The 21481-nt window shown below is 45.2% G+C and overlaps 2 protein-coding genes across 2 annotated transcripts in view; one reads left to right on the top strand and one right to left on the bottom strand.

Moving 5' to 3' along the window:
- The window catches only part of LOC127580023 (uncharacterized), a 399650-nt gene that overhangs the window by 179566 nt on the left and 198603 nt on the right, over positions 1-21481 (top strand). The window contains 1 exon segment of the mRNA XM_052033163.1: positions 18565-18864. The gene's annotated coding sequence lies outside the window, so the exon portion shown is untranslated.
- The window catches only part of dok1b (docking protein 1b), a 92882-nt gene continuing 78620 nt past the window's right edge, over positions 7220-21481 (bottom strand). The window contains exons 4-5 of the mRNA XM_052038575.1: positions 20810-20982; positions 7220-9276 (exon numbers count right to left, since the gene is read on the bottom strand). Of these exons, the coding sequence (XP_051894535.1) occupies positions 8140-9276; positions 20810-20982 (1310 nt within the window). The 3' untranslated portion in view covers positions 7220-8139. The remainder of the gene's footprint in view (positions 9277-20809; positions 20983-21481) is intronic.

Genomic DNA, 21481 nt, shown 5'->3' with positions numbered 1-21481 from the left:
TTCTTGGTTGACTAGAGAAATCTTAGCCATTTTAGCTTGGAGAATAAACCTTACCAAACAGCACCACTCAAATAAGCTATTGAATGATTTGTAATTCTGAATACACTTCCCCTTTTTAATCGCAGTTTTTAAAAAAAATGACTCCTTGCCAATGAAGTGACTGGAAATATGGTTGATTTGTTATCCTTGACGCATTAATGTGGTTGAATCTTCAACTTCAGTTTTACCTGTGGGGAGAAAAATGAAGTCTGTTTCTTGAACCAAAGTAAAAATAGAAATTCAGGTTTATATAAATCTAGGCTGGGAACTCAACCACCGTAAAAGCTTTCCACCAGGGGCATCAACTGAACTGACTGAAAATAACCTAGTCAGCTGACTGTTAAATAGAGAAGTAAAGCCAGAAAAAAAGTTTAAAACAAGAATTAACATGGAACTAAAGTCTGACTTTTCACAAAAAAAGGAAGTTTGAAAAGAGAGAACTGAAATGCACACCACTTGATAAATGGGTGATATATTTTATTTATAGAACTGCTGGAACTTGTGTTTCCATGAAAAGCAGTCTTATAAAAACGTGGCTATTGCTAATTGACTGGGTGTGTGTTCAGTAACAAAATACAAAAATCAATTAAGGAGAAACACTTTACCCAAAGACTGCTGAGAATGTGGAATTCACCACTGCAGATTAAGTATTTAACAGATGCATTTAAATAAGGGCTTGGAAGGACAAGGTTACATGCTACGTTTAAGTTACCTTTTTACATCTCTGTAAGGATGTTTCAAAGTACTACACGGCCAATTAATTACTTTTGAAGTGTCACTTCTAAAGTTGAAATGCAGTAGGCAATTTGTGTACCATAATTTCCCACAAACAATATGATAACAACCAGCTAACCCAATTCTGAAATGTGAGAAATAGGACCAAGGGTAGAATGTTTCCTCATTCATAAAGTCTGGTTTAATTGAATGTCGGCCTCAGTTGTGGTTCTCTGCCTCTTGCCCAAAATCCTTGCCTCACCTACAGAACAAAACTGTGCGTATCACCTTGAAAGTATCCAAGTAACCACTCCCTTTGCTACTCCCTAGTCCGCTCTGCCATGCTCCCCTTCCTGCAGAAGATACAACACGTGCTCTTTTACCTCAAACCATCCCACAGTGCTCACGATGTATCTCCTCCAAATTGGAGATACCACACACAGATTGAGTGATCACTTTGCGAAGCTCAGTCCACAGGAACAGACCTGAGCTTCGTATTGCCTGTCATTTTAATTCCCCATCCCAATTCCATTGACCCATCTGTCTGTGGCCTCCTGCACTGTTAAAATGATGCTCAATGCAAGCTTGAGGAACAACACCTGAGAACATCGCAGCCTTCCAGACTAAATATGGAACTCCACAACTTTAGGTAACTTGCTTTTTCTGAGTGTGTGATATAGATCAAAAACAGAAAATGCTGGAAATGCTCAGCAGGTCTGACGAAGGGCCTCCAACCTAAAACATTGACTCTGTTTTCCTTCCCACAGATGCAGCCTGACCTGTTGAGTGTTTCCAGCATTTTGTTTTTGTTTTAGATTTCCAGCATCTGCGGTTATTTTGATTTTCAGTCTGACAGAATTTTTCTCCATCAGCACCGCCCAAACTGACAGGCACGTCCTACAGCCCTGCATTTTGTAGTTTTTACATTCACTTGTTTGTGTTTTGCCTTCTAACTGTCCTCGTTTCACAGCTTTACATTCCCCTTTATCTCTTTGTCCTCTCTTCAGCTGCACTGCACTGAACCGGTCGATTCCGTGAAATGGGCCTCACTTTAGAGCGTGGTTTAACCAGGTGGCAATGATCCCCATCTTTCTATATACTTCCGAGATCTGGACCACTTACAACAGGCACTTCAACAGACCTCTTTTATGATACCACTGCACGGTAGTGCAGCGGTTAGCGTAATGCTTTACAGCGCCAGCGATCTGGGTTCAATTCCGGCCGCTGTCTGTAAGGAGTTTGTACGTTCTCCCCATGTCTGCGTGGGTTTCCTCCGGGTGCTCCGGTTTCCTCCCACATTCCAAAGCCGTACAGGTTAGGAAGTTGTGGGCATGCTACGTTGGCGCCGGAAGTGTGGCGACACTTGCGGGCTGCCCTCGGAACACTCTACGCAAAATGATTCATTTCACTGTGTGTTTCGATATACATGTGACTAATAAAGATATCTATCTTAAAGATGAACTCTTGATCTCAGTCTATCTCGTCACGGCCCTTGCACTTTATTTGTCTACCTGCACTGCACTTTCTCTATAACTGTAACACTAATATGAATTCTCTTATTATTTCCTTTTGTATTATCTCGATGTACTTATGCATGGAATAATGTGTCTGGATGGCACGCAAACAAAAGCTTTTCACTGTACCTCGGTACATGTCACAATAATAGAACACTAGAAGCAGGAGGAGACCATCCTGCCCCTCATATCTACATGGCTGACTTTTTTTTTATTTTAGCATCGCCTTACCGCACTAACCCAATATTCCATGATTTTACCCAGCCTTTAGCAATTAATTTAAATCCCTGCCTCTATTTTCCTCTTTGCCAAGGGAAATAGATTTGTATTGTCCATCTCTCAAGCTTTTTTGCACCTCAATTAAATCTCCCCTCAATCTCCTCTATACCAAAGAAAACAATCTTAACAGCCAACCTCCAAGTACCCTTCAGTTCTTCCAACATCCACACATTACTGCACCACCTCTGGTGCTATGATATTCTTCCTGTAACTGTAACAACTAGAACGCTACACGAATGTAACTGCACTGTGTAATGAATTGACCTGTACAATCGGTATGCAAGACAAGTTTTTCACTGTACCTCGGTACAAGTGACAATAATAAACCAATCATTGTTTCATACAGCTTCAGTATGACTTCACTGCTCAGGTCCTCTGTCCTTGGTATGCATCACCTGCCCCACTGTTAGACTGTGGAGAATGTGAAACTCTTTCCAAGTCTTGACAACGCAGACATCAGTGACAAAATTCACCATTGCCTCCGATGCACCAGCAGAGACTTTGAGCACTTTTCCTGGTATGGTCAAAGATCATCTACACCCAGTATTAATTTCATGGTCCACCAGACAGCATTGATCCCCACCTCCTCTGCATACTTCAGAGATGGACAACCTATAGCAGGCAGCTTGCATCACTGGAGAGGTAGCACCAGTGTCCATGCCAAATCCTTCCAATCCCCTATCACAATAAGTAAATCAATCTCAGTGTCCTCTCCCTGACCAACATCCTCATCATAGAACAGTACAGCACAATACAGGCCCTTCGGCCCACGATGTTGTGCCGACCTTTAAACCTCTCCTAAGACTATCTAACCCCTTCCTCCCACATATCCCTCTATTTTAAATTCCTCCATATGTTTATCTAGTAATCTCTTGAATTTGACCAATGTACCTGCCTCCACCACCACCCCAGGCAGCGCATTCCATGCCCCAACCATTCTCTGAGTAAAAAACCTCCCTCTGATATCTCCCTTGAACTTCCCGCCCATTACTTTAAAGCCATGCCCTCATGTATTGAGCATTGGTGCCCTGGGAAAGGCACTGGCTGTCTCCTCTATCTATTCCTCTCAATCATCAAGGCTCTAATTACATTCTGCCAGTTTGAGTAGGCGGACGACATCATACACATGCCTGACACCAGACTCCCAAAGTAGATACTCTTATCTCCCTTAGAGTGAGTAATTTCCAACAGCACATGGATGCTCTCAAACCCTCTTCAAAAATAATGCAACATGCCTCATGGAATCCTTGGCCTGCAACAACCAAAAATGGAGGAGCATCCATGAAGGTGCTAAGCACCTCAGGCCTCTTCAATAGGAAACGGGGGCCAAGTGACTATGACTGAAGGAGCACAGAACTTCTCAAATAGTCTACACACCCATCCCATCAGTCTACCCTCCTGCCCTACAGATCACACAAGAGATTCTGCAGATGCTGGAAACGTGGAGCAACGCACACAAAATGCTGGAGGAACTCAGCGGGTCAGGCAGCATCTATGGGGGGAAATGGACAGTTGATATTTCGAGCTGAGACCCTTCAGGATCCTGATGAAGGGATTCCACGCCATGGCCAATAAAAGCAAGCTTCCTGCATGCCTTTGAAACCGTCATGTCTACCCATCATTGCCTCCAGTGATTTAAGAACATACACTCCTAGATCTATGCTCCTCACCACTTCTCAGTATCCAATCATTTATTGTTCATTCTTTTTCTTTGTTTGCCTTCCCTGAATCCATTACCTCCCACTTCACCAGATTGAATTCAATTTGCCACGTATGTGCCCCTCTAGCCAGTGTACTGATATCTTCCTGTAGCCCAGTACTTTCTTCCCCATGATCAGTCAAACTATCAATCCCGGTATTTGCAAACATCTCAATGATGGGTCCTGTGTTTAACTCTGTATGGGATCAGGAAGCAGCACCAATACAGTCAGTATGTACCAGAAAAAAAAGGTGTGGGAGGAGTCCCCGAGTAGGATTGAAAGAAGAACTGTTCGATGTATCCCACGAAGAGATGATAGCTTGGGAGTTCTCATAGCTATGCCTTTGGGTTTGGAGGAAATGAGTGGTGTTAATTGAGAAACTATTCAATGTGGAACTCCATTGCACACAGTCGTCTAGTAACTTAAATTCCCAAGCACTAGCCTTTCTCCCATTGAGCCAATTTGAATCCACCCACTTCCCCTTTGATCCAGTTAATCAGTCTGCCTTGTGACACTGTCACATGCACGTTAAAGTCCACGTGGGCTGAATGTACTCATGACTCACCTTGATACCAACTCCAAAACTTTAATCCAGTTCACAGGAAATAACTTGATCCCCTTAACAAACCCAAGGCCGTAATTATCCTTAATTAATCAGCATGAATGAATGCTGATTCTCACTGTTCTTCAGAACTTTTACTAATGAACCGCTGACCACTTGTAATTATGTAGTCCATCACTTTTTCCCTTTCTAAACCATAGAACAGGTTGAAACTCTCTAATCCGGCACCCTTGGGACCTGACATGTGCCAGACCATAGAAATTCCTCCCAATCATCTTCCTCTGAGCAGAACTGTTCTTTTTAAGCATAGTGGAACAGTTGTTGGAAAGTGGTACAAGACATTGTCATTGGTGACGACACTGGTGAGGCCACATTTGGAATATTGAGTTCAGTTTTGGTCATCCTGCTATAGGAAAAGTGCCATTAAGCTGGAAAGAGTGCAGAAAAGATTTACAAGATAACTCGAGGGACTGAGTTATGGAGCAAGGTTGAGCAGGTTGAGACTGTTTTCATTGGAGCATAGGAGAATGAGAGGTGATCTTACAGAGGTCAAAATCATGACTTGGGAATCAAGAGGGCAAAGGTTTAAACTGAGAGAGGAGAGATTTAATAGGCACCTGAAGGGCAACTTTTTCACTCAGAGGGTGGTCAGTATATGGAACGAGCTGCCAGAGGAAGTGGTTGAGGCAGGTACATTAACAACATTTAAGAGGCACTTGGACAGGTACATGGAAAGGTTTGGATGGACATGGGCCAAATGCAGGCAAATGGGACTTGTTTAGAGGTTGGCATGGACCAGTTGACTCGTTTCCATGCAGTACGACTCTGAAATGGAAGCTGGAGGATTTGAAGAACTGTCTGTAACCTGAAGTTTCTGTAAATCGGAAATGCTGTCGGCTAAGATTGCAAAAGTTGCACTGGTAGGTTAATTAGCTACAGATTAATATAGACCTCAGTTAATTTTAGATCTTAGTTAGAATTAGTTCATTAGTAAAGATCTGTACTACAGATTCAAAACATGCTGGACAACAGGAGTTGCTGGACACAGAATGCTGGACCAGTCAGTTTCAACCTGTACTGCATTGAGTTTTCTCTTCCAATGACATTCCTTGAAGTATGGCTATCAATAGGAGATGCAGACACATCTGCAAGTGGACAAAGGGTGTTGAAATTGACAGGGCAAAGCGCAAAGCAGGGAATAGGCTCGTCCCTGCTCCTGTTTCCTTTCCCTCAACTCAAACTGAAATGAAACTGGAGCGAGGCATTCACCTGACTCACTTTCACCCGAGATCAACTTTATTCCCACACCGTTTAAGAGTGCCGAAACAGGAATACACCCCTTCGTTAACCCCATCACTTCACAAGCATCTGATCACCAAATCAGGACTGACATACCCACTAATTCCCACTGCTGGCCTTTGACTCGTTGGCAGCATTCCCGTGTCAAGCTCAGGACATCCGGGGTAGAAGCGGGTGTGGGCCAGAGTTGAGAGTATCTGATAAGAGTTGCAGAATATCTGATGTAGATGGGTGCAGATGTCCTCCCTTCACCAGATGCATCACAACTAGTTACGGCAACTGCTCTGCCCAAGACCACAGGAAACTGCAGAGAGTTGTGGACACAGCCAAGTATCACACAAACCAGCCTCCCCTCCACTGGTGTCATCTACACTTCCCGCTGCCTCTGGAAGGTGGCCAACATGATCAAGGACCCCCTCCCACCCCAGTCATTCTCTCCCGTCCCATAGGGCAGAAGGTACAAAAGCTTGAGAACACGTACCACCAGGCTCAAGTTCAGCTTCTAACCCACTGTTATAAGACTTTTGAACATACCTCTCATTCACTGAAGCTGAACTCTTGATCTCCAATTCTACCTCATCATGGCCCTTGCATTTTATTTGTCTACCGGCCATGCACTTTCCCTGTAACTGTAACACTGTATTCTGAATTCTGGTTTTCCCTTTTGTACTACCTCAGTGTATTTATGTATGGAAAGATCTTTCTGCATGGCATGCAAACAAAAGCTTTTCACCGTATCTCAGTACATGTAACAATAATAAACCAATTACCAATATGAGTTGTGGAATCCCATTAAACCCTCCCAGTGCATGTTACTGCTAGCCCTCAGCTCCACCTCCCCAGCACCACCCCGCACCCACCTCTTGGCTAGTTACAGCCATGAAGAAGCATTCACATTCAAGTCTGTGAATCCTTCCACCTACAACCAAGAAATGGACCAATTTAAAACCAGCTCCTTTTTTGCACAGGAACTCTGCTCCTATTCTTTCCCATCTAGAGCAACAGTGGAGCCGAAAGGAGAAGTCAGTGAACTGAGAGAAGGAACTGATGTAGCTCGGCTGACCTACCAATGTGAGCAGGCGCACTATGAACCAAGATCACAACACAGAGAAAGCAGATGAACTGAACAAATCCAAGACATCTTTATAATGGACTATTATAACAAATAATTAACAACTTTGGAATACACAACATTCTTAAAAATGAGGGAGAAAGACTACACATCCGGAGTCAAAGGAAGAGTTTAGTTAATACAAAACTAAATCTGTGATAAACTGTTAACTTTTTTTATACATAATCTTTACAGCAAGTTTCGGAGAGTACTCAGTACTCTTTCACCATATGTAGCTTGTGGATAAAGTCTTCTGCCAAATTCACTATCACCATTTGCACACCCTTCCACTGAGGTTGTAAGATGTCAGTAAACATCTACTTCCATGACGTGGTCTCTCATGCTTCCTTCAAAAGAGGTCCCAGGTTTTTGCCTCCCTCCATCTCCTCCTCCTCCTCATTTGCCATCTTTGCAGTCGAGCCATCCTTGAGCTCACCACTAGGAAGGCAGAACGTTAAACTCAGTGGCAGCTTTTTGTTCCAACACGGGCATTCCAGGAATTCTCATCCCATATCGTCTTCCAAAGCTGGGAATGAGAGGCAGGCAAGTAGATAATTGAGAAAAAGCCAAATCATTCATTACCCAGACTTGGCCTTATGTGAATGTTGGTCTGACAGGAACTGAGCAGAGACACATTGAAATCAAAAACCGGACAGTTTTCACATTTGAAAGGTACCTTACGCCTTAAAAACGTCATAAATTTGTATCACAGTATCCATGACTCATCTCCCTTTAACTGCTGAACGAAACAGAAGGAAGTAAGAAAAATGACAGACACTTCTGTTTCGGCTGTTTGTACAGGATAACCCAATGCACTATCCTTGCCTGAGGCAGTGTTCCAGAACTATGGAAACAGGACTGAACAAAAAAACATTCTGTTTTCAAGACCTAAAATTAAGATTAATCTCTAGTTTCAGCCCATCAAAGATTCCCCAGATCTTCGTAAACAGGGTCCTGGTTACTGGTGACTTCATCCACTGATACTTCCTTCTCTAGTCCTCTGGTCTTCACAACCTTACTGTAAATACAGTTATTCGAGCTGTTAAAATTGCTTTTGAGCACTGACTTCTCAGGCACAGGGTTCACCAACTCCTTTCCAATCTCTTTGAAGTCCGCCTGCTTGTCTTTTACAAACGGCCTGTTGGCTGGTTTTGGCGCTGGCAGTGGTTTGGACTTGGGCTTTCTGGGTTTGCCAGCCAGCTGCTCGCCGCCTCTCGAAGGAGGCGGCACAGAGTAGTCATTAGCGGCAGAAGCGCTCGGCACCTTCTTCTTCCAAGCATCCTGGTCTCCTTGCTTGGCCTCATTGTAGATGGCGGTGGGCACGGGGAGAGGGGGAGGGGCTCTGCCCTCTGGCTCGTCGTAGATGTGCTCCTCCGACCTCGGGGACACGGCTGCCCGCGAGAACTCGTAACTCACCCGCTCATATATGTCCGCGTACAGAGGCTCCGTGCACCTCCCGGGCGCTTTCCCCTCCTTGAAGCCCTGGCGGGGCGGAGGGTGGGGGTTGGGGGCTTTGGGGACACTGTCCAGTGGATCGGAGTACAGGTAGTCTGAGTTGTGTTTGCCTACAGTCAGGGCATCGACTGGGTCAGAGTAGATGGAGGCAGGGTCGGAGTTCGCAACGTGCTTGGGCGGCTTGGGAACAGGAGACCGCGGGGGAGTCGGCGGCCCAGTGTTGGGGGGATCCGGCAGACTGCGGGCCTTCAGGTGTTTGGACAATTCTTTCTCCTCCATGCTCCTGGGCGCCGCTTGCTCCTTCTTAGCAGCCGCTCCCTCTGCCCCTCCAGCTCTGCTGCTGGGGCTTCCTTTGGCCCCGGAGCCGCTGTTCGCCCCGGCTGAGTTAGGAGGCGTCAGGTCGGTGGTCAAGGAGTCAGCAGACCCGCTGCCGTCCCCAGGTTCCAGCGGGTGAAGGCTGCGGCGATTCCCTTCCGCCTGGGCCTTCTGCTCCTGGATGCTGCTTTCCACTATCAGGAAGATGTCGTTGCCGTGCTTGGTCTCGAAGGTGAAGTTCCCTGGACCAGAATTGCACCTGCGACCAGCCTCAAAGGAAAACATGACCTGTTGACAAGAGGAAAGCTCGGTGAAGATGCCATTCAATAATAGGGGGTGTGGGGGGCTAGGGCTTTCAACACCAGATTTAGCAATGGCAAAAAGTATAAAAGCTCTCCACAAAAAACACAGCGCCAATGTACCAGAGCAGCAAATGATCAAGGCTTCATCAGCACCACCTTCCAAACCCACAATCTCTTCCATCTGGAAGGGCAAGTATGTAGCAGTCAGCGGACCTTATTCCAGCGCCAGCAACCCGGGTTCAATTCCCGCTGCTGTCTGTAAGGAGTTTGTACGTTCTCCCCGTGTCTGCGTGGGTTTCCTCCGGGTGCTCCGGTTTCCTCCCACATTCCAAAGACGTACGGGTTAGGAAGTTGGCGGCGGAAGAGTGGCGACACTTGCGGGCTGCCCCCCAGCACATTCTCAGTAACGCAAAAAGACGCATTTCACTGTGTGTTTCGATGTACATGTGACTAATAAATAAATATCTTCTAAGGGCAACTGGGGCAAGAAAAAAGATTGAGAGCAAAACCTGCCCTTTCACACACTGCATTCAATGGAACTGTCAATTTAGTCACACAGTTCTTATATCTAAGTCCTGGTCCAGGACGGAGGCACAGTATCTCGACTAGTTTTCAGATGGGGAGTGCAACACTCTCGGGACAGAAGGTCTTTTTGATTAAACTTTAGATTGCTTGTGCCAGCGAAGATCAAAGCTTCCATGGCCCATTTCATGCACAAAACAAGCTGCTTTCTCCTACCCCACTGCCCCACCCAGAGACGGAAATAATCAACAGCAATGATAAAGAGCAATCACATTCCTGTTTTATGGGATTTTGTTTGCAAAATTAATTTGCAAACCAGGAGTTGCTGCTCTTCTCAAAACTTCAGTGCAGCTGAAAGAACCTGAACTTCTGGCCTCAGAACATCCCAAAGCATTTCTCCAAGCAACGGATCATAATTATGACGTGTGGTCGCTACTTATAGGGAAAGTAGTGGGCTTTTGCACATAGCAAGTCCCCGAGCAGATCACTACCAGATGTGTTTTTGACTAGCTGAGGGACAAGTATCACATGCACTACTCAGAAACAGGCCAGTCCAGCCCATCTAGTGAATGTTGACATTCAATGGTGAATGTTGGGCTGAAGAACCTATATCTGCGCCGCATTGCTCTATCAGCCAAGCGGCTGATACCATCCACATACTGTTCTATTCCTCCTGCAACTTTCTCTTAAGAAACGGAAGCAGAAAAATAAAATTTGGTGCAAAAAGATTGTTTTTTTTTTGAAAAAAGATTATTCATATGAGATATTTATTTATTAGTCACATGTACATCGAAACACACAGTGAAATGCATCTTTTGCGTGGAGTGTTCTGGGGGCAGCCCACAAGTGTCACCACGCTTCCGGCGCCAACATAGCATGCCTGCAACTTCCTAACCCGTATGTCTTTGGAACGTGGGAGGAAGTCCACTCGAACATGTGGAAAGTGCTTAAGGATCAAATATATAGGGTACAGGATAGGTATGTCCCGATTAGAAGGAAAGGCATGAATGGCAAAATAAGGGAACCTTGGATGTCCAGAGAAGTGATGAACTTGGTCAAGAAGAAAAAGGACAAGTATGTAGAGCTTCGGAAGTTAGGATCAGACAGAGCACGTGAGGACCATAGAGAAGCTAGAAATGCACTCAAGAAGGGAATTAGGAAAACCAGGAGGGGCCATGAAAAGTCCATAGCAAGTAGGATTAGGGAGAATCCAAAGGCATTCTATACCTACATAAGGAATAAGAGGATACCGAGGGAAAGCGTAGGACCACTTCAGGATAAAGAAGGGAATCTATGTTTGGATGCAGAGGATGTGGGTGAGGTTCTGAATGAATATTTCTCTTCAGTATTCACCCAGGAAAGGGACATGCAGGACGCAGAAATTGGAACTGAGGGCGTAAACATGTTCGGGCATTTAGACATCAAGGAGGAGGTAGTGTTAGGTCTCCTAAACAGTACTAAGGTGGGTAAGTCCCTGGATCCCGATGGGATATACCCCAGGTTATGAGGGAGGTGAGAGAGGAAATTGCTGGGGCCTTGCCCAGTATCTTTGTATCCTCTTTGACCACGGGTGAGGTCCCGGAGGACTGGCAAGTGGCTAATGTTGTTCCTCTACTTAAGAAAGGAACAAGGGAAAATCCGGGGAACTATAGACCGGTGAGTCTCACATCAGTTGTAAGGAAATTGCTGGAGAAAATCCTTTGAGATAGGATATACAAGCATCTGGAATCCAATGGCTTGATTAGGGAAAGGACTAGACAGAGTAGATGTGGTTAAGCTGTTTCCCTTGGTAGGTGAGTCCAGGACTAGAGGGCACAATCTTAGAATTAGAGGGTGCCGGTTTAAAACAGAAATGAGGAGAAATTTCTTTAGCCAGAGGGTAGTGAAATTATGGAATTCTTTGCCACCTACAGCTGTGGAGTCCCGATCATTGGGGGCGTTTGAGGAGGAGATAGATAGGTATCTAATTAGCCAAGGTATCGAGGGATATGGGGATAAGGCCAGAATTTGGGGCTGGATAGGAGCAGACTCGATGCTCATGGAGCAGACTCGATGGGCCGAATGGCCTACTTCTGCTCCTTTGTCTTGTGAGCTTGTGAAAGCCAGCATGGCTTTGTGTGGGGCAAATCGTATCTTACTAACCTGGTTGAGTTTTTTGACAAGGTGACGAGAGAGATTGATGAAGGTAGAGCTGTGGATGTCATCTATATGGACTTCAGTAAGGCATTTGACAAGGTCACACAGAATCGGTTAATCAAGAAAGTTTGGATGCATGGGGTCAGTGGAGAATTGGCTGTGTGGATCCAGAACTGGCTTGCCCACAGTGGTTGAAGGGTGGTGGTTGAAGGGACTTATTCGGGCTGGAGGCCTGTGATGTTTGTGATGTACGTAAATGACCTGGATGAGTATGTTGATGGGTGGGTTGGTAAGTTTGCAGACGATACCAAGATTGGTGGAGCTGTGAATAGTGTAGAAGACTGGTGATGGATACAGGGTGATATAGATCAGCTGCAGATGTGGGCAGAGAAATGGCAGATGGAGGTTAACCCGGATAATTGTGAGGTGTTGCACCTTGGGAGGACTAATGTCAAGAGGCAGTACACTCTCAAGGGCAAGACCCTTAACAGTGTTGAAGAGCAGAGAGACCTTGGGGTGCAAATCCATGCCTCACTGAAAATGTCTACACAGGTAGATAGGGTGGTTAAGAAGGCTTATGGAACGCTTGCTTTCATCAATCGAGGTATTGAGTACCGGAGTCAAGAAGTTACGATGCATCTCTATAGAAGTCACGATGCATCTCTATAGAAGTCTGGTTGGGCCGCATTTAAAGTATTGCGTGCAATTCTGGTCACCTCACTACAGGAAGGATGTCGAGGCTTTAGAGAGGGTGCAGAGGAGGTTTACCAGGATGCTGCCTGGATTAGAGGGCATGTGCTATCAGGAGAGGCTGGACAAACTTGGGCTCTTTTCTCTAGAGCGGCGGAGGCTGAGGGGTGATCTGTTGGAAGTGTATAAAACTATGAGGGGCAGAGATAGGGTGGACAAGCAATATCTTTTTCCCATTATTGAGTGATCCAATACCACAGGGCATGCATTTAAGGTGAGAGGGGTTTCTTTTACTGAGAGAGTGGTGGATGCCTGGAATGCGTTGCCTGATAGGGTGGTGGAGGCAAATTCATTGGGGGCTTTTAAGAGGGGCTTGGATGGGCACATGAATGAGAGGAAAATGGAGGGATATGGGATTTCTGCAGGTATTGGTATTAGAAGGGATTAGCTATGTCAGCACAACATTGAGGGCCGAAGGGCCTGTTCTGTGCTGTACTGTTCTATGTTCTATGAAACCGGAGCACCCGGAGGAAACCCACGCAGACACGGGGAGAACGTTCAAACTCCTTACAGACAGCAGCGGGAATTGAACCCGGGCAGCTGGCGCTGTAATAGCATTACGCTAACCGCTACACTACCATGCTGCCCTCTCCACTACTGACATGGACACCAATGGCAAGGCTGGCACTTTTTGCCCTATCACTAATGCCCCCTGACCCAAGTGGCTTGATGAATCATTTCAGTGATCAAAAGTCTTTCCCCTTGGGGAGGGAGGGGGCTGATCGAAGCCACGAGCCGTAAATATAGTTGTTCATAAATGATGAATCAGGATGCTTCTTCACCCACCGAGTCATTAGAATGTGGAACTTACTACCATAAGGAGAAGTTGCGAATAAATAGAAGTATTTAAGGGGAAGTTAGTTGAACACAGTTGAGCATAAAGATGGGCTGAATGGTCTCTCTCTCTCTGTGCTGTAAACCATGTGGGTTTACACGTGCTGTACTGTTCGATGTCGAATTGTGTGAACAGAAATTGAGTGCAATATGTCCAAAGGGAAGTGGGAGCAGGGCTTTGATGTACAACATAACTGGTTCTTATTCAATTGCAGTGAAAAATAGAGTGTGGATGCAGAACAAAAAGTCTCTGCACTGTATATCCTCTGGTCAGCCACTTCCTCTGTGCAGCATTCTTTAATCATACTTAGCATCTTGGGTTGGAAAATGCATCAAGTAGACACAGCATATCAAAGGTCACACTCCCCTGTGCCTTGGAATGGAAAAAAAAATGTGCAGTGTTGCAGTCAGATCAGAAGGAAGTTAGTTATCTACAGTTGTCAACCAAGTAACTGCAATAAAATTGTATCAAGATGCACTAAAAAAGAACACAGGCCTTGTTGATAACAAAGGGTGAGAAGTGTGAACATGCACTTCTTATGATATTTTAAAGTTTCCATCCAGCACGTGTAGGTTAGATATAGATCAGCTATCATTTATCATGTAGCTATTGTAAGTATTAACAAGCTAAATGCATCAGAAATTACTCAGGGTCAGTAACAAAAGGAAAGTGATTTCAAGAACAGAAGATGAAGGGCCTGGGAATGGGTAAAAATATGCAAGAGTTTTATACAAACTCACGGTGGGTTGTTATCATCTGGAATGGTGAAGGCAGGTTCAGTGGGAGTTCGAGAAATTTTAAGTGATTTAATTAGAAACCAACTGGATAGCTCGTTCAAATAAGACAAGCATGATTAGGCTGCGGAGACTCACTGGACGACAATTTTTCGATGCAATCCTGATTGTCCTGAGAAATCCGATTATTTGGGGGACACTGGGCTTTGGAATAATAGATAAACTCCTATTTTATCTCTCTCTCTCTCTCTGCCTCCTGATTGTACTTTCAGCCCCCAGTATGAAATGAGTCAGACAGACTCAGCACAACTCCTCGTGACCAAGGGATCATACAGATTGGGAGATTTAACATTGGGAGTATTAACATGGATAGAAAACTGGTTGGCGGATAGGAAACAAAGGGTAGGGGTGAATGGATGTTTCTCAGAATGGCAGGCCGTGACTAGTGGGGTGCCACAGGGCTCGGTGCTGGGAGCGCAGCTGTTTACGATCTATGTTGATGATTTAGATGAAGGCATTGTGAATAACATTAGCAAGTTTGCTGATGATACAAAGTTGGGTGGCAGTGCGACATGTGTAGAGGAAGTTAGGAGAATTCAAGGTGATTTGGATAGGTTGGGTAAGTGGGCAGATACTTGGCAGATGAAGTTTAACGTGGATGTGTGAGGTTATCCACTTTGGGAGCAGGAACAGGAAGGCGGATTATTATCTGAATGGTGTGGAGTTAGGTAAGGGGGAAATACAAAGGGATCTAGGAGTCCTTGTTCATCAGTCACTGAAAGTGAATGAGCAAGTGCAGCAGGCAGTGATGAAGGCTAATGGAATGTTGGCCTGTATTACAAGGGGAATTGAGTACAAAAGCAAAAGAATCTTTTTGCTTTTGTGCAGGGCCCTGGTGAGACCACTCCTGGAGTATTGTGTACAGTTTTTGGTCTCCAGGGTTAAGGAAGGATATCCTGGCTATAGAGGGCGTGCAGCGTAGGTTTACTGAGGTTAATTCCGGGGATGTCGGGACTGTCTTATGCTGAGAGGTTGGAGAGACTGGGATTGTACACGCTGGAATTGAGAAGATTGAGAGGGGATCTGATTGAAACATACAGGATTATTAAGGGATTGGACAAGATAAAGACAGAAAATATGTTCCAGATGTTGGGGAAGTCCAGGACCAGGGGGCATGATTTAAGAATAAGGGCTAGGCCATTTAGGACAGAGGTGAGGAAAAACTTCTTCTCCCAGAGGGTTGTGAATTTGTGGAATGCACTGCCTCAGAGGGCAGTGGAGGCCAATTCTCTGGGCACTTTCAAGAAGGAGTTAGATAGGTTTCTTATAGATAGGGGAATCAAGGGATATGGGGACAAGGCAGGAACAGGATATTGATTGTTGAGGATCAGCCATGATCTCAAAATGGCGGTGCAGACTCGAAGGGCCGAATGGTCTACTTCTGCTCCTATTGTCTATTGTCTATTTAGTAAAGAGCCTCTGCTCCCAGCCTAGAAGTATAGAAACACAGGAGGAGGCCACTTTGCCCTTCAAGCCTGTTCCAGTATTCAATGCAAACATGGTTGATCTTCTATCTCAATATTCCTTCTCTCTACCCATACCCCTTGACACAAAACTTAACTTTGATTTAGCCTCCAGCATCTTCTGTGTAGAGAATTCAACGTCCACTATCCTCAGAGATGAAATTTCACCTCATGTCAGTCCTAAACATCTTACCCTGTATACCGAAACCTGTGAACTTTTACTCTAGACTCCCCAACCAGGGAAAAATCCTCCCTGCATCCAAATTTTTGCATTTTTCCCCTCTCATTCTTCTAAACTCTGGTGAATAGAAATCTAGTCATTCTAATCTCTCTTCGTACAACAGTTGTGCAATCCCAGGAATCAGTCCGGTGAACCTTTGTTGTACACTCTCTATGACACGTTTCCTTCCTTGAATAAGGAGACCAAATCTGCACACAATGCTCCAGGCATGGTCTCCCCCAATGCCCTGCATCATTGGAGCAAGACACCCTTGCTCCTGTATTCAAGGCCTTTCCCAACACATTCCAACTTTTTAAATTGCCTTTTGCACCTGCACATTTCTTTTCAGTCACTGGATCTCCAAGGACAACCAGGTCCCTCTATTAGTCAACATTCCACAATGTATCACTCTTTTAAGTAACAGAACAGTACAGCAGACAGGCCCTTCGGCCCACAATGTTGTGACGACATAGCTAATCCCTCCTACCTACAGAATGCCCATATCCCTCTATTTTCCTCTCATTCATGTGCCCATCCAAGCCCCTCTTAAAAGCCCCCAATGAATTTGCCTCCTCCACCCTATCAGGCAATGCATTCCAGGCATCCACCGCTCTCTGAGGAAAAAACGTACCCCTCACGTCTGTTCTGAACCTACCCCCCTCACCTTAAATGCATGCCCTCTGGTATTGGATCGCTCAATAATGGGGAAAAAGATATTGCTTGTCCACCCTATCTATGCCCCTCATAATTTTATACACTTCCAACAGATCACCCCTCAGCCACCACCGCTCAAGAGAAAAGAGCCCAAGTTTGTCCAGCCTCTCCTGATAGCACATGCCCTCTAATCCAGGCAGCATCCTGGTAAACCTCCTCTGTATCCTCTCTAAAGCCTCGACATCCTTCCTATAGTAAGGTGACCAGAATTGCACGCAATACTCTAAATGCAGCCTAACCAGAGTTCTATAGAGATGCATCGTAACTTCTTGACTCCTGTACTCAATACCTCGATTGATGAAAGCAAGCGTTCCATAAGCCTTCTTTACCACCCTGTCTACCTGTGTAGACACTTTCAATGAGCCATGGACTTGCACCCCAGGTCTCTCTGCTCTTCAACACTGTTAAGGGTCTTGCCCTTTAGAGTGTACTGCCTTTTTGTTTTTTTCCTACCAAAGTGGACAACTTCACATTTATTCACATTATTTAACACACATTTACCTCCTTACTTGCCTAAAAATTGCTTTGAAGCCTCTTTGTCTTCTCACTGCAACTCACAACCCTGCCCAGTTTTGTACTGTCGGGGTCAACAGTTCCATTCGAATTCACAAGCAAAGGTGAAAGGAGTTTCTATTTTTATAGACTCCTCAATTTCATTTGTCCATCATGAGACAATATCAGACCCAAATGGTAGATTTTTATTAATTACTGGTCTGCTTCATAATAAAAAGGTTGTTCTGGTTGATGTTTATGCATCCAATGTAGATCACCCTGAATTTTTTAAACATCTGTTTGCATTTTTTCCTAACTTAAATGAATACACTTTGATTATGGGTGGAGATTTTAACTGTTGTCTAAACCCTTCCATGGATAGATCTGTGTCAAATCCTGCACTTCCAAACAAATCCGCTGTCTTTATTAATTCCTTTTTAGTTGAATCCGGAATTTTAGATGTTTGGAGATTTCTACACCCATATGATAAAGAATTTTCATTCTTTTCTCATGTTTACCATAATTACTTGAGTTTTGTACTGTCGGCAAACTTAACACTAGGGACACAAGAAACTACAGATGCTGGGCCAGACCAAGCACGGACTGGGCGACTGCTTTGACAACCATCTGCGCTCTGTCCACAAATGGCCATCTTCAACTCCCGGATGCATGCTATTTCAGCTCCCGTCTCCATTCCCACACTGAGGGGGTAAAAACAACTGCAATCTAGAAGAACAGCACCTCGTATTCCACCTGGGTAGTCTACAACCCCACAGCATGAACACTTAATTCTTCCATTTCAGGTAACCTGGTCCTCCTTTCTCCTCCTGATTCACCCAGGTGCTCTTGCACACACTCCTTCTTTCCAACTACCCCCCTCTCCCAGCCCCACTACCCAGTTACCCAGGGGCAGGCACGGTAGTGTGTCGGTTAGTGTAACGCGATTACAGCGCCAGCAACCCGGGTTCAATTCCTGCCGCTGTCTGTAAGGAGTTTGTACGTTCTCCCCGTGTCTGCGTGGGTTTCCTCCGGGTGCTCCGGTTTCCTCCCACATTCCAAAGGCGTACGGGTTAGTGTTACGGACTCAGTGAAAGTCCCTTTTAGAGAGTGTGTGTGTTTGTGTGTGTGGGGCGTGCTTACGTCAATAGAAGATAAAGGACGTAATGACGTTGTTGAAGGAGTCAGAAGAAGAAGGAGAGAGAGAGAGAAGGGAGAGAGACACCAGCCTGCTTGTTTTCTCTATCGATGGATGAGAAACAATAACTGTGTTTGCCACTGAAATCCATGTATGGAAGTTGGAAGTAATCCGGTGGAGTTCACTTTGTTGCTGACCTGTAGAAGGAAACAGGTATTTGTGTGTGGACGACCACGGTTCGGATGCTTTTCGGGGTGAGGAAGTCACTACCGAGTAAACACTGAAGTGTCGTTTGGGTTCCATCGTGGAACATTTGGATTTCGTATGTACTCTCTCTATGTTTTTCTACATCTACATCTTATCTTCAGACAACGGTGGTTGTTGAAGAAGCCCTTGCTCATGTTTCACCTTATGGCTTGCGGAACTGAACTTTAAGAACCATTCAGGAACTGGGAGTTTTGGACTTTGTCACACACACACACGACGAGTTTAGTTTTGGGGTTAACGTTCGAGGTTTAACATTTTTGAATTCTAACATACTAACATTTTTACTTTTATTTTACGTATTATCATAAGTAGTGATTAATAAAATAGTTTTTAACACTGAATCATGCTCAGTGTGTTTCTTTTGTTGCTGGTTCATGACAGTTAGGAAGTTGTGGACGTGTTATGTTGGCGCCGGAAGCGTGGCGACACTTGCGGGCTGCCCCCAGAACACTCTGCGCAAAAGATGCGTCTCACTGTGTGTTTCGATGTACATGTGACTAATAAAGAAATCTTGTCTTTCTATCCACTCCTCCACCTGGTTCCATCTGCCTATCACCCACATACTCACCCAGTGGGTCCCCTGTAACCCCCCCGCCCCCCCCCGCCCACTGTTCCCATCTGCCCACCATCCCTTCCTTATCTGGTTCCATTCCCACCTTCCTTTCCCATCAGATTGCACCATCTGCAGCCTTCTGTTGCCTCCGCCCATCAGCTCCCAGCCTCTGTTGCTATCTCCTCCCCTCCCTCCCCCATCTGCCCATCAACCCCTCCTCATCTGGATCCACCTACTCACTCGCCAGCTCCTGCCTCACCTGTCCCCCTCACCACTGTATACCGGCCGTCTCCCCTCCACACTCTCAGTCCTGATGCAGAGTCTTGACCCGAGATGTCAACCATCTTTTGCCTCTACAAAAAGATGTAGAGGCATCTTTTTGCCTCTACAAAAAGATGCTGCATATAAACCTGATTATGTACGGCATGATCTGCCTGGATGGCACGCAAACAAAGTTTTTCACTGTAATCTCGGTACACATGACAATAATAAACCAATACCAATATCAGGGTTAAATTTGCTGCCCTTTAATCAGCGAAGATTATTCTAGAATCTATAGAATTTTGGAAGCACTTCCCTGTAATGCACTTCCCTGTAGCTGTGACACTTTACTCTGTATTCTGCTATTGTTTTTACCCTGTACTACCTCAATGCACCATGTAATGAATTGATCTGTACGAACGGTATGCACGACAAGTTTTTCACTGCACTTCGGTGCAAGTGACAATAATAAACCAATCCCAATACCAAGATGACAGCTACTGCATCCATTTTCATGTATTCCACTAACTCATCACCCTTTGCTTGAAGAAATTTTGCTTTGGCTCAGTCCAAAATGTTTGGCTCTGTATCCTAAGACTTTGACCTTCTAGACTCGTCAGTCAGGAGAAATATCCTCCTGGCCATCAAGATCTTTAAGAAATTGATAGGTTTTGATAAGACCTCTTCTTGTTCTTCTAAACTGTATTAAAATGGGTCTGGTCTCCTCATAGAAACGTTATCAAACCATCACACAAAGACATATTTGGACAGATGAGTAAAATGCAAGCACTGTAGTGTAGTGGTTAGCGTAATGCTATTACAGCACCAGTGACCCGGGTTCAATTCCGGCCGCTGTCTGCAAGGAGTTTGTACGTTCTCCCCATGACTGCGTGGGTTCCTCCGGGTGCTCCGGTTTCCTCCCACATTCCAAAGGCGGATGGGTTAGGAAGTTGTGGGCATGCTGTGTTGGTGCCGAAAGCGTGGAACAGTGTGTTTCGATGTACATGTGACTAGTAAAGGTATCTTATCTTACAAAAGATGGGTCGACGGATTCAGGCTTTGTTATGGGCGTGCTATGTTGGTGCCGGAAGCGTGGCGACACTTGCGGGCTGCCTCCCAAAATCACTACGCAAAAGATGTATTTCACTGTGTGTTTCGATGTACATGTGACTAATAAAGATCTTATCTTATCTTAAGTGGGTTAAGAAAGGATTTAAGGCTTGAGACCTAATCAGCTGAAAGCAGGGCTGCCATTGGTGAAGCAATTCAATGGTGACTAGATTGGTGACCACAGTCAGAAAAACAAGCACTTTATAATGAGGTTCCTTTGAGGATAATCAACAAAATCTGGAGACTCCCGACCACATCTGAGATTACCTTATCCCGGCCGTAACGACGCATCAGCTTGTATGGCCAGTCGAACAGAACTTCGTTGGTTTTGGTGTCTTTCAGCAGCAGGCTCTCCTTGTCTGCTTTGAGGATGTAGGACCCATGGAGGTTACACCTCTCTGCCGCTTCGGTCTTCTGTACGTTCACCCAGAATTCATTCACTGTGGAAGGAGGGGAAGGAAGACACACTGCTGTTTAATCGGAAGAATGAATTCGGAATGCAAAGGAAGTACAGATGTTGAAGGAGAATGGTTCACAACAGGATAAGCAGACCACTCCACCCTTGATACCGCCCCACCATTCAATGAGTAGTCCTTTACATTGTGTCAGATTCTTCAATTCCATTAGCATCCCTTAAGTGGTACAGAATAAATAAAAATATAACGTGGTTATCAGGGTAGTCATATGAGTGGGGTGGGAAGATTAAACAGGAACGAGCTTCTTGTAAAATTTGCCATTAATGGACTTCGCCAGTGAGGTATCCACAAGAAGGTTTAGAGGGAATCTGAGGGGGATTTTCTCACCCAGAAGGTGGTTGGAATCTGGACCGCACTGCCTGAGGGGGTGGTGGAGACAGAGATTCTCACTGCATACGAGGAGTATCCAGATGAGCACTTGAATCACCAAGATATTGAAGATGGAGACACAAGATACGGCAGA

The sequence above is a fragment of the Pristis pectinata genome, chromosome 2 (assembly GCF_009764475.1).
Source record: "Pristis pectinata isolate sPriPec2 chromosome 2, sPriPec2.1.pri, whole genome shotgun sequence".
Taxonomy (NCBI): domain Eukaryota; kingdom Metazoa; phylum Chordata; class Chondrichthyes; order Rhinopristiformes; family Pristidae; genus Pristis; species Pristis pectinata.
This window is presented reverse-complemented; position numbering and strand designations above follow the sequence as displayed.